Source organism: Juglans regia, chromosome 2, assembly GCF_001411555.2.
Source record: "Juglans regia cultivar Chandler chromosome 2, Walnut 2.0, whole genome shotgun sequence".
NCBI classification, from domain to species: Eukaryota; Viridiplantae; Streptophyta; class Magnoliopsida; order Fagales; family Juglandaceae; genus Juglans; species Juglans regia.
In genome coordinates this window covers 717,648-729,935 of record NC_049902.1, presented here as the reverse complement: position 1 = coordinate 729,935, position 12,288 = coordinate 717,648, and the positions used below count along the sequence as shown (strand labels likewise).

The window sequence follows — 12,288 nt, the reverse complement described above, 5'->3', positions numbered from 1 at the left end:
CACACGGCACATATGTATGTACGTATATGCACTGTGAGTGGCTACATAATGTTGGACATTCGACCCTCATAATGGTCATATATATCCCTTGTATCTTAAAAAGTGATTGTAAGTGAATGAATAGTAATTAGTATTTGACATTTTTCTTCTCTATTTTATCCATTTATACCCCTATCATGCTTGGTCTTATTACATTTTTATCCCTCTTGAAAATTTTGATTTTTTCCCATTTTTTTTTGTTTTGTCAGTACATTAGTCATATTGTGTTAGTGCCTCGTTTGTTTTCACGACCATTCTCATCTCATCTAATCTAAACTCATTTAATTATTATAACTTTTTATAATTTCTACATAAAATAAAATAAACAATTTAATTTTTTCAAATATCAAAACAAAAATAATATTAAAAAAATATATTCTAACAATAATTTATTCAACTTTCAACTTTTATCACAACTCATCTGGGAAAACAAATGAGACAATGGATCATCTGTATTTTTGTTCATCCATGTGAGAAATTGATGTTTTGTGTGTTTTGTCGTTTTTACCCATGTGTTATGTTCTTTGTGTATGTTTAAGTGAGAGTTCATTTGTCTTTGAGTGTAAATGGGTCTAATATGGCAAAAATATTTTAAACACATATATATTGTTTAAAAGGACGGTAGTCCTAAAATTTCATATAGATATATATATACACATGTATATATATATATATATTTTCACCAACAATATTATATCACGACTCTAGATGTAATATCGATGTCCTAGCTTCAAAGCATGTATATGTTGATCTTTTTGGTGAAAATTAAATAAATCCCAAAATGTCATACCTATTTAAGCTATCTTTAGCTTTCAAGGCTATTGTTTGGTTGTTTTTCTGCTTTGATGCATTAAATTACTCACTAATCGGTTTTAAGTAAAAAGTCATATATATATATATACTTTTTTTAATCTTTTGTGGACATTATTAAGTTTCAAAAAGAATTTCTCCCAACTAAGCAAATGTGCCTAGCACATTGTTCTACTGCTAGTATATATATATTCATCATCTATTTTTTCATCATTTCATGATGTACTATTAGATGATAGGAGACTATTTATTATATTTTATCCAATCATCTAATGCAACATCATTAGATAATGAGTAAGATTACTCATATATATATACACACATAAATTGGTTCATCCGTTCATTAGGGTTTTCTCGTTCTACTAAAATACGATTAAAATGTAAGAAATACATAGATCATCTCATATTTTATCATGTTTACATACTAATAAAAGTATATATCAAAGGTGAAACAAATTAAAGATAGACAAGATTTGTAAGATAAATAGTAGCATTACCCTTAAAATTTTACGATGGAGATAAATTGCGATAATCCTAAAAGGTTTCGAAGCTACAAAATCTACTAAGCAATAATATAGGTTAATTGAAGAAATTTATTAGTCTAACTCATCTCATAAAACCGATTCTATAAAAGAGAATTGCTTATTTTTTATAAATATGTCCAAGACCTTGTTCATATGCAATGTGAAATTATTCCTCAACACTCTCCTTCACGTATAGACCAGTATTTTTTCTGGTCCTTGTCACAGGGTAAGTGAAGTGAGCTCTCATTCGTCCTGTAGAAGATCCTGATACTATGAAAAAATTTAAAGAAATTCATGGGCCTAACTCATATCATAAAACCGGTTCTATAATAGAGGACCGCTCATTTCTCATAAACATGCCAAAGATTTTGTTCATAGATAATGTGAAATTATTCCTCATCACCCTCCCTTACGTGCATGCTAATATTTTTTTTGGTCATTGTCATGAGGTAAGTAGTATGAGCTCCAATTCATCCTATAGCGAGCTCTGATATTATGAAGAAATTTATGGGCTTAACTCATTTCATAAAACCGGTTCCACAAGAGAGAATTGTTCATTCTTTATAACCATGCCCAAAACGTTATCCACAGGTAATGTGAAATTATCCTCAACACCCTCCATCACGTGCATGCCAGTATATTTTCTGGTTCTTGTCACATGGTAAGTAGTGTGGATCCCCATTCATCCTATAATAGGCTCTGGTATCATGAAAAAATTTATGGACTAACTCATTTCATAAAATCGGTACTATAAGAAATGATTATTCATTCCTTATAAACATGACAAATACTTTGTCCACAGTCAATATAGAATTATTCCTCAACACTCTCATTCACGTGCATGTTAGTATTTTTTTTTTTTATCTTTGTCATGTGATAAGTAGTGTAAGTCCCAATTCGTATTGCAATAGACTCTAATACCATGAAAAAATTTATTAACCTAACTCATCTCATAAAATTAATTTTATAAGATATAATTATTTATTCTTTATAAATATCCATAACATCTTATTTATAAATAATATAAAATTATTCTTTAACATTAATTACTAAGTTTCCAATTGGAGACGTTTGGATTCGAAGATGATTTGAGATGAGTTGAGATGAGCTGAGATGGATTGTGAATAGTAATGAGATGAGTTGTGAATAGTAGTGAGATTTATGAGTTAAAGTTGCTGAATAGTAGTGAGATGAGCTGAGATGAGTTGAGATGAGCTGAGATCACTTACGAATCCAAACGAGTCAGACTAACGATTTCGCTTGGTTTGGATTTTTTTTTCTCCTCCGTAACAAAGATAATTTGTAATTTGTTACGTAGTACTACATGATGATATGTTTCGGATCTGAAACTCGACCAATAAGGTGGACTGTGGAGTGTATACCCAGGACAGCCTAGCTGGGAGTAAGAGATCACAGAGTACCGATCATGTCATCTCACATTTCTTATCTTTTATTCTTATCCCCAAAAATCTAACCCATTTTTTATTTTACAAGTGGTCGCCATACTGTCCTGATGATATCTATATATACCCCACCAATCAATAGGTTGGTGAAAAGCTGATTGATGTTGCACCAACCCACTTCGCCAAGTACTCGAGAACTTTAAACATGTACCCTTTTCTTTTTTTTCTATGCACTTTAAATTAAAACTGTACCTACTGCCTACTGGAGAGTCCTTATCATTATGTAATTTAATGTCAAAAAGGAAACGTACGTTTAAGTTTGTTTTTTCAATTTGGTTATTGATGTATTTTATTTTTTAAAATTTGTTTAATTAGTAATTATAAAAGTGATTATTAATATATTAATATTTTTTAAAAATATTTAAAGATATTAAAAAAGTATTTTAAAAAATTTAAATAAAAATACAATTGAAATGGCATATAGAGTATTTAATCCTTACCCTGTTAAAAGTAGAAACATAATTTCGATGAGTTTATGATTTTGAGTTCTTTTCTGTTCCTAGGCTGGTTAATTTGGCTTTCTAGAAAATGCAATAAATTTAATTTCATGATAGATTTATAACTCTTTTTACCATCACTTTATTATTCTTAGTGTATTTGTTTTTTTTTCTTTTAAGTATTTTTTAATATCTTTAATCATTAAGATTTTTTTTTTAAAAATATATAATTTCATAAATAGTCACTTTCTTAATTATTAAGTAAAATAAAAAATTTTAAAAAAATTAAAAAATTAAAAAGAGTAATAGAAGGATTGTAGAAAAGTGGTAAGGTTATTTCTTGTTTAATATGCAGGCAGAGGTTAATTTAGGCTATATACAGGGGTCAGTCCCGGGGGAGGATTGAGGCCTACATTAGGCATATAGTATATATCTTTAGGCCCAGTCCATCTGCAATGAATAAAATGGAGAAAACCAGCCATTTGCTTCTTGGCTTGATTTTGACCATCCAATTGGGCATATATCAAGATTTGTTACTAGAAATCTCCTTTGAACTTCGTTAATAATGTTGAGTTGGCTTGTCTTTTCAGTATAATGTTTTGAAATGGCAAGTTAATTGTATGTAAGATTCTTCATGCCCAGAAGATGATGAGTACTTCTGATCATGAGTACTGCACTATTGTGCATATATAGCACGATGGGAATTTTTATTTGATTCAAACTCACCAATGTGAAACGACAACAAATTAATATTGGATAACAAATCGAAACAAGAAAATGAAACGACAAAGCAATAAACATGAAAGTTGGTGCACAGCTAGCTAGCTGCTGCACATGTTTGAGATGATCACATGATCAGTTTAGTTTTTGTTTAGAATGCCATTGTGTTCTTGCCCGGACTATCTCTGCTTTATCTGCAAGCATGCGAAGCAGGTGTGTGAATTCTAAGTCTGGTCTTCGATGTATGTAATTATTTGAATCTTCAGTCCCACTTGCTGTTGAACTAGTCAATGACTCTAGCAGATTTGATTGCTGGCATTCTCGGCGATACTCCAGAGTCATGCTTGTCAGATCATAATTTCCTAAGACATTTATTGGCACACTCTGCAGAAGGCAACAAAGCAAATTAATTGAGCAACTCGTTTGATCACATTAATTTGGTTCTTGTTTTGAAAGCAAATGAGTATAGTTTTGCTTCATATATAGAGTAATGAAACCAAGCTACTTTTCCTGTTTAAAGAATGGTTTTCGAACTTCACGTGTCTATAAACATATAGCAATTCTGAACGATCGATCCATATATATAATTTGTTGTGTTCATGGGATTCGAGAAGAAGTACCTCCAGAATCCATCCAATATATTTCACGTTGTTTACGTGTTGATTGGCATCCATGTCGCTCCATCTTGGCTGGATTTCAGTTGAGAAGGAGGAAATGAGACTCATTCCAAGTTTGTGGAGCAAATAATATAATGATGAAGTAAGTTGAGAGTATAAAGTTGAGTTATTATATATTAGAATTTCAAGCACATGAGAAGGTGAAGGATTAAACTTACAGCTAAGCCTGATCGAATTCTCTCTGCAGTTTTGTCGGTAAGCTTGTCGATTTTTTCACTATCATTTTTATCTGAGGCAACTGCAACTCTGTTGAGGTAGAAAGGTACCACCTCTTCTCTCACTTGTTCCGGTATTTTTGACAATCTTCTTGTTTCTTGGTTCATGATAACCCAAGTGCTGCATGGAGATCAGAAAAATTAAGGAGATAAACAACTTGGAATAGCAAACAATATTTGGTGGCTAAGTATAGTACCGCACCTTGTTGCTCTAGTTATGATCTCTTGGGTTTTGTAATCTCGGATTATCCAGTCCCTGCGCATTCCATTTTTCCCCGTTGCATCCACCCAAGTGTCAATCTCTACAACATCTCCCCTGTTACATCACAAATTTCCTGGATTACTCTTCGTTGATGAAGATTTGACTGGAATACTAAAAAGAAAAGAAAGTACTAAGAATCTGATCTTGCCTGCAGGGGCGGAACTACCTTATGGCTTGGGGGGCCAAATTTTTAAAATTTGATAAAAATTAAGTTTTAGAAGGTGTTTTTATAAAATAGACTATATAAAAATTAGTATTTGACCCTCTCAATTTTTTTTTTTTTTAACTTAGTCTCCCAAAACTAGATTTTCTAGTTCCGCCCCTGCTTTTGAACTGCGCATATATATGGTGTATATTTCTTTTGACTCGGTTCATTATTGTGGGATAATACGATCCTAATACAAATTAGCTAGTAATAATTGTATGATGCATATCAAGATCATTCCTCAATTAGCTTTCGTTTGCATTTAAAATCCATTTCAACTCATTTCAACTCATCTTATCTTATCATTACAAATTTTTTAAATTCTCATACAAAATAAAATAAGTAATTCAACTTTTATTCTATTATTTACAAACCATTTCAACTCATATCTGAATCCAAATTACGACTATATTTTCAAAAAATCTACATAAGCAGCAATAAATATTATTGAGTTCACTCCTTCATATTGGACTTCCAATTGCAATTATATCCTTTCCCACTTCCGTCCAGCAGAGTTGTTGATGGTTAATTAAGCAAAACTTATCGATGCTAGTTTTCCTTCTACAATGGTTTGATACCATCTAGCTAGGTCCTATGAAGAAACGTGGGGTTACTGGAGAATATGAACATCATGATAAGAAAGTACGAAGTGCAACGTACTACTATCCATGCAAGTCCTTATCATTCTTTAAGTAATTACAGCTTCAAAGTGAATTTATGCCAAAGTGATCAGGTCATATTTAATATTTACAGTACATGAGCGTCTGCAGATTGTTGATGAGGCATGGAGTAGTTCGTAGGAGGACAACATACCAGGAGCTGTATCTCTGTACTTGAACGTGGATGCGTGTGACAACCCAAATGAGTTTACGGAGGCTCATCTCACGGGTAGCACCAAAGCCATTCCCAGCCAGGCCAGAGCTTGTCACATGATTCAGTGCTGTCTCCTGCAACATTTGCAGATACTGTTCAATTGCAAATACTATGTTTCACTTTCATATAATATATATGAACTTAATTAATTAAGCACTTTTAAAACAACGAAACATCACTTGCAGAAATATATAATGTTCACAACAAGTACGTACAATTCCTTGTTCAATTTACGTATTTACGAGATAGCAGGCCGGACCTGATCTTTTGGCCATTGGATTGAAAAATGGAATCGGTTAAGATTGAGCTATATATATATAGATTTAGCAAAGAACCACGAACCAACCTGAAGGAGATTCATCAGTGTCTCCATAGTGGCAGTTTTGTCTGGTCCAATCTCGTAAGACCTGATAATGAATGTCTGTCTATAAACAAACTGGTCCTCCACAAACCTTCCAAGCAAAACGGCATGAAGAGGCGCATCAACACCGCTAATTTCTTTTGTTGACTCCCTATTCTTGTTTCCCATTACTGGAGCGACCTCTCCGACGTTAATTCTATTCACCTTACTTCCATTGATGGTACTATCTATGCCTCGAGAACTACGGGCACTTGCTATTACCGATAAACTTCGTTGCTTTAGCTTGATCGCGTTATCCATCAAAGGATAGCAGCTAATCTTCCTCGTGGCCACATTCTTCGTATCTGCCTTGCAAAAATCACCTCCAAGGCACAACCTAGTATTACCCTTCGCAGCCATTAATGATGCCATTAATGGCAATTGAACATGATCGGATTAAACGCGAGTGAAATAGTTGTCCCGAGCAAGATCTAAAGTACAGAAATATAAGGCGGTGTGGCTAGCGAGCATCTACCTCATGCAGCTAACCTAGTTGAAGATGGAGAAATTTTGAAACAATATTGGTTGGTCCAACTAATTATAAACGAAGGGTAAGAAGAATTAGGCTTAGTCTAAGACAAGAAATGGAAGAAATTAAGGTGAAAATTGGATCTCTTAAAACGAGTATGCGAAGAAGATCTATTGAGGAAGAAGAGATTTGCAGCTCAACAACTTCAATGGGTGGGGTAGAAATAAGGGAGCTAGAGGTGGTTTTCTAGCTTTAGTCCATACGAAATGTTAAAGAGATCTGATTTGTCCTTTTTTGCATGGTTTTTATGAGAGTATTCAACGATATATAGATAACTTGGGATGATAAATAATGAGAGATAGTCAAGTGTACGTACGACTCGGGTTATTTTCTTCTATTTTTGGCTGGGAAAAAGGGATACCTTAAAACATTGGAGTGGTTCAGATGTGAGTTGGGTCATCTGTCTGTCTCCAAACTATAGCCCACTACTGATCATTTGGAAAATTTTACATGTTGTGATATTAGTCAAATCCTAGTTCCAGCTAGCTACCTTCACCGCCGCCGCCCATATATACCAATCCTCGAATTGAGCATAAGTACTCGTTAATTAATAGAATAATATTAAATTCAAATTTTAAATATTATAAAATTCTTTATAAAAAAAGTAAATTTTATTGATAAAAATTAATTTCTTTTACAATTTTTAAAGATAAGATCTATTTTTTTTAAAAAGACTTGTATGTTTAGGAATTATGTAAACAATTTATCTCATTAATTTGATAAAAAGTAATAAACTTTAGGAAATCTTTTTGTTCCAGTCTGTTTCAACTTGGATATTTTATCATGTGGTTGGATCGATGAAGTAGATTATCCCGGTCCCACAGTTGATATCTAGCTAGCTAGCTAGGCCTTCAGGCCTTGTAGATTAATTGCTTGCCTGCTACGTACTACTCGCCCAATACAGGTTGGGCAGTTTCATTTTGAAACACAATATCTACGGTTCAAGTTCATTTCAAGCCTTTCGAAGAATCGGCTGACGTGGCCGGTATTTTTGACAAGTTGGCTACTAAATTTTAAGATCTCGTTTAGATTTAAAGATGAGTTATAAATAATAATAAGATAAATTATAAATAATAATAAAATTTATAAGTTAAAATTGATGAATAGTAATGAATAATAGTAAAATAAATTAAAATAAATTGAGATAAGTTATGAATCCAAACCGAACCTAAATATTTCCTTCGTGAAAATTAAAGAACCATTCAAATGAAGACCGACCATGAATGAGACAGCTCCAAAATTTAATTTCATCTTCATATGAAGTAACATTCTTTGAAATCAAAACCCATCATTGCCCACCCAAATACAGACCTTTCAGACATCAGAATTTACTCATCACGACCAAATCCAACAAAACCTTTTGGCTTCAAAGTCAAATCCCACATTCAGTAAAAGATTAGAAAATCCCAAATAAATACGCACTAAACAAATCAATAAAAAAAAAACTCGTCTTTATGTTTCGTCTTTGTGGTCGTCTGTGGAGAAGCTTGCTTTCGAAGCCAAATCTGTGAGTATACGAAAGAAAGTGTTGCCTTTCAGATGAGAAGATGAAGATGAAAAGAAAATTTGAAGAAGATGAAAAGAAGAAGAGATGTATCCGAATTTGAACGAAACATTCCATTTCATTTTTACACGTGGATGGACGTGTACACGGATGGTTCCCAATCCCGGGTGTGAGTAGAGTTTTTATTTATTTTTATCATTTTCTTTAAGTATTTTTTTAACATCCTTAAATCATTAAGAAAAAATTAAAAAAAATAATTCTATTAATACTCGCTTTCTTAATAATGAATTAAAATTAAAAATTAAAAATTAAAAAAAAATCAAATACGAAAAAAGTAGTAGATGGATAGTTGTAGGGTTGTAACCCTATCATTATTCTTACTCTAATTAAGCTTTAACTTAGGTATAATTTATTTTCACATCTCATCTCATTTTATTTAATTATTATAATTTTTTTAAATTTTTACATAAAATAGAATAAATAATTTAATTTTTTTAAAATTTAAAATAAAAATAATATTCTAATAATATTTTATTTTATTTTTAATTTTAATATCAATACATCTCATGATCTCATCCCTTCTTATTTACAAAAGAGACTTTAATTACAACGATCAGTTATTGTAGGGATTGGACAATAATTAGAGGGCCATGCCAGCTTGTTCCTAGGAATATTTCATCCTTTAAAATATGAAAGAGATCAAGTACCATATATTTACGATCGAGATCATTATTATGATATAACATGATGATGTTGAAGCTCGTATTTCTAAGATTTCTCGATTGCATAGAAACTGAAAGAAAAAGGGAAGAACGAGAGAGAAATATAAAAATATATGAGAAGACAAGTTCAAAATTAAATTAGCCATCACGTTAAGACTGCATCTTTATTATTACGAATGGATCACTTAATTTTAAGTCCCTATTATTCGAAAAAGTTACGTAGAGATAGTTATATATAATATATATAAATAATTTGATAACTATGAAAATCAAATATATCAATAATAATATTATTCAAATCGAATTCTTAACTTTATTTTATCTCTAGTGATAGATATATCTTAATTATCCAGTCCAATATATAGCTAGCCCCCTCAAAATCAAGGTAGAAATTAAGATTTTTACAGCATGCATGTGACAAGGATCAATACCGAAGGTGAGCTCCCTAGTAGTATGTACCATCACCATATAGAACCCTTGAATGAAGTTGATGTAATCTTATATCGTTGCAGGTCCCAAGATCACTCATGTGAACTCAAATGAGCAAGAATGAGTGTGTACATACGTACGTGCACCTTGCTGATGGAAACTCATGAAGACTGTCATGAACTCCATCGGCAAGAAAATCAACACTGGCCTGCGGATTTGTCGCCAATTACATAAATTGATCTGTAAGATTTTCGAGTTATGTACACTTTTGCAAAAATGATATGCATCATTTTCTTAAATATTTATAACATAAAGTCGATCTATCGATTGAAGGAATTAGAAAACACAAAGAATTATATGCTGCAGTGCAAATATATTATATTAATGAACGCGTGATTATATTAATGAAGCCGTGTAGGGATACTTTACACACATATGAAAGCATTACTGGTCAAAGGATCAACCATACCAAATTTGTGATATATTTTGCCAAACAAGTTTCCACAGCACGGAAGAATATGATTGGGCTTCAAACTATAGGTTTTCATGAGGGTTTTTTTCCCGTTTATATTTGGGCGCTCCTATATGTCCAGACAGTATATCATGAGCACTCATGCACGTAGATTCTTTAATTCAGAAAATGCTAAAGAAGTTGGCCTCGTGGAAATGTGCTTTACTCACAAAGGGTGGTAAACTTGTTTTATTAAAAAATGTGTTGTTTAATATTCCTATACATTTGTTAACTATGCTTAATACACATCGTAGTGTACATTAGTTAAATCAGATTCCTATACATTTGTTAACTGTGCTTAATACATCAGTAGTAGATTTAACATGTCATACACAAGTTAAATCAGATTTTTGCAGACTTCCTATGGGGTAGTATGGAGGGGAAGAAGAAAAGGAAATGGGTGACATGGGACACTGTTTGTTGGCCTAAGGATGAATGTGGTCTTAGTATACGGAAGTTGAAAGACATTGAGAAATCTGTTCATATGAAATTTGTTTGGCAATTTTTGTATGGTAATTTTATTTGGGCTATTTTCTTCATAGCCAAATATAAAACTCAACATCACCCATTTCTCCCTAAATCATGTTTCTTATGAATCACACTTTTGAAAGGCTTTAAAACCATTGATCAAATCGGTGATTAAAGAGTCTGGATGGATCATAAATGAAGAAAAGATCTCATTCTAGTATGAAAATTGGTCATCTCTAGGGATTCTTGGTGAATTATCAGATGTTACGGATCCCTTTTTGAATGTAGTTGGATTTTTTTTTTAATTTTTTTTATAGGGAGGCAATTGGGAGAAAATTCAGAGTTAGTGGGGAATCACATTTGTGAAGAGTTGAAGTCACAATATATTTAAATTTGCTCAGGCCCATATATTCCTATATGGAGAGTGAAGTAGAAAGAAATTTTTTCTACCTTTTCAGCTTGGCAATATAATCATGAACCTAAGGACAAATGATTGTGGGCCAAATAAATTTGGCATAGATTACTTCTGACTAAAATATATATATTTATGCGGAAAGATACTGGTTTGCCTTTTGACCAGAATATAATGAAGTTGCATATTTCTATGACCTCTAAACTTGAATGTTGTAAAATGACTGGTTGTGAATCTTTAAATCAGTCACTATTTTTGGGAGAGATTCCAATTTTTTTTTTTTTTTGAATTGTTTTGAGGTAGCGTTGGGTCTAAAATTTGGGCCAACCTGTACATTGAGTGGTAAAATTCATCAATGGATATCCAAGGCTCAGGCAGTCTCATAGATCAATGTAGTGATTGGTATTCTTCCATCTTTAATCAGCTGGTTCATGTGATTATATAGATGTAAAACTCGAATAGAGGGGATTGTTGAAACCGGGGAGCAAGTGGTTTATAAAGTCAAGAACTTGTTGGCTCAAATTATCCACATAAAAATGAATAAGCCATTCATCAAATGCTCAAATGATGTGATTTTACAACAACTAGGTATAATGAAGATGCCGGTACAGAGAAAGAATATTCAGATTTTGAAGTGGATGTGCCTAGCATATGGTTTTGTGAAACTAACGTTTGGGTAGTGAGAAGTGTTGAGAAGTGTTGAGAATGTTTGTGAATAGTAGTGAAAAAGTAATGAAAAAGTAATAATAAAATATTGAATAGTAGTAAAAAGTAGGTGAAAAGTAATGAATAGTAGAAAAGTAGGTAAAAAGTAATAATAAAGTAAAGAATAGTAGTGAGAGTACTTGGGGTGGTATTCTTGGTAATGGTGGTATTCTTGGTAATACTAGCAGAAGCGGATGTGGTGGTATTCTTTGAAATGTAGATGGCAACATGATCTTTGCTTTTGTCAGGTTCTATGGTATAAACTTTAACAATGTTGTTGAGATTAGAGCCCTCTCAAACGGTCTTTGATTATGTGCTCAGATGAATATAACACACATAGAGGTTGAATTTGATTTGAAACTTATAGTTAATTGGTGGGAGAA

The 12,288-nt window shown here is 32.3% G+C and overlaps 1 protein-coding gene across 1 annotated transcript; it reads right to left on the bottom strand.

Moving 5' to 3' along the window:
• Positions 1-3,961: 3,961 nt before the first annotated feature.
• Positions 3,962-7,152, bottom strand: LOC108997545 (palmitoyl-acyl carrier protein thioesterase, chloroplastic-like). Its single transcript, XM_018973897.2, has 6 exons — positions 6,572-7,152; positions 6,166-6,299; positions 5,088-5,201; positions 4,829-5,006; positions 4,614-4,682; positions 3,962-4,377 (listed from the first exon to the last, which is right to left on the bottom strand). The coding sequence occupies exons 1-6, from the start codon at positions 6,995-6,997 to the stop codon at positions 4,129-4,131; spliced, it is 1,170 nt and encodes a 389-aa protein (XP_018829442.1). The 5' UTR covers positions 6,998-7,152; the 3' UTR covers positions 3,962-4,128.
• Positions 7,153-12,288: the final 5,136 nt, after the last annotated feature.

Excerpts from the sequence above, each read along its gene's own strand:
- LOC108997545 (XM_018973897.2), bottom strand. The coding sequence starts at position 6,997 with ATGGCATCATTAATGGCTGCGAAGGGTAATACTAGGTTGTGCCTTGGA. Across the intron at positions 6,300-6,571 it reads CACTGATGAATCTCCTTCAG|GAGACAGCACTGAATCATGT; the intron begins GTTGGTTCGTGG and ends CAAATGTTGCAG. Across the intron at positions 4,683-4,828 it reads GAATTCGATCAGGCTTAGCT|CCAAGATGGAGCGACATGGA; the intron begins GTAAGTTTAATC and ends ACTGAAATCCAG.